The 4,067-nt window shown below is 37.5% G+C and overlaps 1 protein-coding gene across 3 annotated transcripts in view; it reads right to left on the bottom strand.

Moving 5' to 3' along the window:
- Positions 1–264: 264 nt before the first annotated feature.
- Positions 265–4,067, bottom strand: part of VCPKMT (valosin containing protein lysine methyltransferase) — a 15,876-nt gene continuing 12,073 nt past the window's right edge. For all 3 annotated transcript variants that reach the window (XM_006160507.3, XM_006160506.3, XM_006160505.3), the window contains one exon: positions 265–1,481. In XM_006160507.3, coding sequence (XP_006160569.1) covers positions 1,467–1,481 — 15 coding nt within the window. In that variant the 3' untranslated portion in view covers positions 265–1,466. The remainder of the gene's footprint in view (positions 1,482–4,067) is intronic.

Genomic DNA, 4,067 nt, shown 5'->3' on the forward strand with positions numbered 1-4,067 from the left:
CCTCAATCTCTCTAAATACAACTGCTTTTTTGGCAAGCAGTCACCTGCTTTAGAGGTTCATTTTCTTCAATGCTATTTCTGAAAGACACACAAAGTCACAAGATCCCCAAAACACTGTTTATTTTCACACACAAAATGTGCCATCTAGCACCAATGCCTGTAAATACCAGAATTCTATCCAGTTACTATTCTTTGGAACTCCTTGACAGACTGTTTATGTGAGCCGATGATTATCATGATACCATAGAAAGAGATGACACAATAATCATTTGGTAAATGTATACAAAATTACATTTGTATTCAAAACTTTTTCACTGTTTCATGTAGACAAGTTAACTTAATACCACTGTGTTTTAAGCCAGATTTTCCATGAAGAAAAGTACATAACCACATAAGTTCATAAACCTGAAAATGAATTTCTATGCTTATTTCATTCTCAAATGAAAAACATTATAAAGATACCTTTTGTTTCTCCCATCTCCTGATTGGTTTTCTTAGCAACTCACTATAGTACAACTTACTATTTAAACCACACAGAATGTATGATGGAGGAAAAGAACAAAACTTTGGCCAATCTAAGTTTATAAGGCAACATTTTTTTTTTAAAGTAAAAGGATGTTTAAAGGTATTTTAAAAGAAAGTAGGAGACACATATGATAAAAACTACTGCATTAAGTACAAAATGAAAACCCTTATTTATCTTTTAGTCTAACTAAAATTTACTGATTTGAATTTAAAACATTTTTATATACAGTTGGCCCTTGAACAACAGTTTTGAGCTGCATGGGTACACTTATAAGTAAATCTTTTCAATATATATTGTAAATTCATTTTCTCTTTCTTATGATTTTAAGATTTTTTTTCCAGCTTACTTTATTGTAAAAATAAAGTATATAATACAAGTAACATACAAAATATTGTGTTAACTGACTGTCATTGGTAAGGCTTCCAGTCAATATTAACATTATGCTATTAATAGTTAAGTTTTGAAGGAGTCAAAAGACACCAAATTTTGATTGAGGGGGTCAGCGCCCCTAATACCTGCATTGCTCCAGGGTCAACTGTAGTTAATAAGTATCTCTTTTTACAAATTCAATCACTTTATCTCCAGTCTCCTAAACGTATGTCAAGTCAACAATGCTGCTTCATATTTTTGGCAGATTTGCAGCTAACTTTCATAACAACTTTTATTTGAATGACCAATTCCCAATGTTTGTTTTAGACAGAACTTGATGCTGAGCTAAGTAACCTAAGTTGGATTTCAGGGCCCTTGACAGGCAGGCAGGCAGGCAGGCAGTTAGTTTTCATACTGCAGGCAGCTCATGATGGTTGTCATCTATGTATCGATCTTGAAGGACATGCTGGAAAATTCAGTGAACACAATCTTCCCATGCTGTATTCACAGGCTCCGTTCACATCTTTAGTTTATCCGGATTGTTAAAGGCTTGGGTGAGACATCTAAATTCTCATGATGGACATTTCTATTAAAAAAAAACAAAACTCAAGACCATTTCTCATCACCCAGTATGTATTTATTGAGTACTTACTACTAGATATTATGCTCAGTAGTGGCTAAATGAAGCAAACAAACAAAAAACAGATGCACTGGACATTCTCAAAATTAAAAACACTGGGCTTCAAAGGACATACTATCAAGAAAATAAAAATACAGAATGGGATAAAGTATTTGCAAACCATGTATCTATAAGTTTCTAGTAAAATATTAAAGATCTCTTTCAACTCAACAGTAAGAAATTTGAAAATGGGAAAAGCATTACTCTAAAAACAGGAAAATATACTCAACATCATTAGTCATTAGGGAAATAAAAATAGTGAGATACTACTTCACATTCCCTAAGATGGCTATAATCAAAAAGACAATAATAAATGTTGGTGAGGATGTGGAGAAACCGAAAACTTCAAAACTGCTGGGTGGGAATGTAAAATGGTATAGCAGCTTTGGAATACAGTTTAGCAAGTCCTCAAAGATTTAAAAGTAAAAAAGTTAGAAGTTCCTATGTAACCTAGTAATTCCACTCTAGGAATATACCCAAGAAATACGAAAACATGCTCACATAAAAACTTTTACATGAATGCTCACAGCAGCATTATTTATTATAGTCAAAAGGTGGAACTAGAGGGGACCAGCAGGTGGCATAGTGGTTAAGGCGCTGGACGCTCCCACATGGCTGACCACGGTTCAAGTCCTGGACTTGGTGGCTTGCTTTCTCACTTATCCTCTCTGTCTCTGTCTCTCTATGGTCAAATTAAAATAAATGAATGGGTAAATAAAATTAAATAAATAACTCATTAAAAAAGTGGAACTAGAATGCCATCATTTAAAGGATGTATGAATATGTCATATCCATTCAAAGGAGTATTATTCAGTCATAAAAAGGAGTAACGTGCTGACATTGCTATGTGAATGAACCTTAAAAGCAGTGGTTGGGGGACCAGCAGTTAGCGTAATGGCTATGTCGCTGGACTCCCACGTAGTCGACCGCAGTTCATGTCCTGGACCCGGTGGCTTAAAACTCACGCCGGGTGCGTGTGCGTGCGTGCCCAAGATCCCAAGAGGAGAATGGAGGAGAAGGGATTGTGGCATGACCATCCCCCCTGGGGGGTGATTTCTCGCTTTCTATCTCTCTGTCTCTCTCTGTCTTTCTGGTGAACGCACGCACCCTATAGCAAAAACCTCTCCAAAAAAAGAAAAAGAAAGCAGTGCTTGGGACCAGCAGTTAGTGTAATGGCTATGTCGCTGGACTCCCATGTAGTCGACTGCGGTTCGCGTCTCGGACCCGGTGGCTTAAACTCACGCTGGGCGCATGTGCGTGTGTGCCCAAGATCCCAAGAGGAGAATGGAGAAGGGATTGTGGCGTGGTCATCCCCCTGGGGGGTGATTTCTCGCTTTCTGTCTGTCTCTCTGTCTGGCGAGTGCACGCGCCCTAGTAAAAACTTCTCAAAAAGAAAAAAAGAAAAAAGCAGTGCTCAGTGGAAGACACAAAAAGACCACATAGTATGTGATTCCACTTACATGACCTGTGCAGAATAGACAAATCTGCAGAGACAGAGATTAGTCGTTGCCAGAGGTTAGGGACAGTGAGGAATATGAAATGACTACTAAACGGTAAAGTGTTTCTTTTTTGGGTAAGAAAAACATTTATTTATTTAATGAGAAAGGGAGAATTTATTAGTGTGGTCACACTGGAAGGACATCTAAGAATATCAACTGGTCAGATACCTTGCAACTGCTTTCGTAAGGGCAGGGGTCCCCTGCTTTTAAATATTGATCTATAGAATACATAGAAAGGTGGGGGCCAGCAGATGGCATCGTGGTTAAGGGTACTGAACTCCCACATGGCCAATCGTGGTTTGAATCCTGGACCTGGTGGCTTATGTTCTCACTTTTCCCCTTTCTCTCTCGCTTTATCCCTCTTGGGTAAAATGAATGAATGAGTAAATAAAATAATTCTTTAGTAAATTCTACCATATAATGGGCTTTAGTTAAAATCATATCCCTTAAAGCATAAAACATTTATTATTTGTCTTTATATCTCTAGCACAATTATCACATAAATGTTACTTGACAGAATTATTAATCCCATTGCTCCCCCTTTTCTTTCTTTTCTTTATTTATAGACCACAGATTGGTTTATTTTTAACACCCATCATGCCATGAATTCATAGGGAATAGGTTCCAGTAACTCAGGCTCCTTTCCATTGGTTCTCACAAAGTGTGCTTCTCTGGGTGGAGCAGGCTGGCGCTTTAGTTGAACCCAGGTACCTTTCTCTTTGGCTTCTTTCTTTTTCTGGTCATTTTCCTTCACACGTTTTAGGAAGCTATCTCTGCTCTTAGAATGCTTCATATGCTTAATACGCACATTAATTCTCTTGGCAAGAATCTTGCCCTTAACTTGTTTGTTCACAACAATGCCAACAGCATGCTGGGTAACACTGTAGACTTTTTCAGTTTTGCCATGGTAACATTTTTGGGGCATTCCTTTTTGAACAGTACCCATTCCCTTAATGTCTACAATATCACCTTTCTTGTAGATTCACATATATGT

Source organism: Tupaia chinensis, unplaced genomic scaffold (assembly GCF_000334495.1).
Source record: "Tupaia chinensis unplaced genomic scaffold, TupChi_1.0 Scaffold000688_1, whole genome shotgun sequence".
NCBI classification, from domain to species: Eukaryota; Metazoa; Chordata; class Mammalia; order Scandentia; family Tupaiidae; genus Tupaia; species Tupaia belangeri.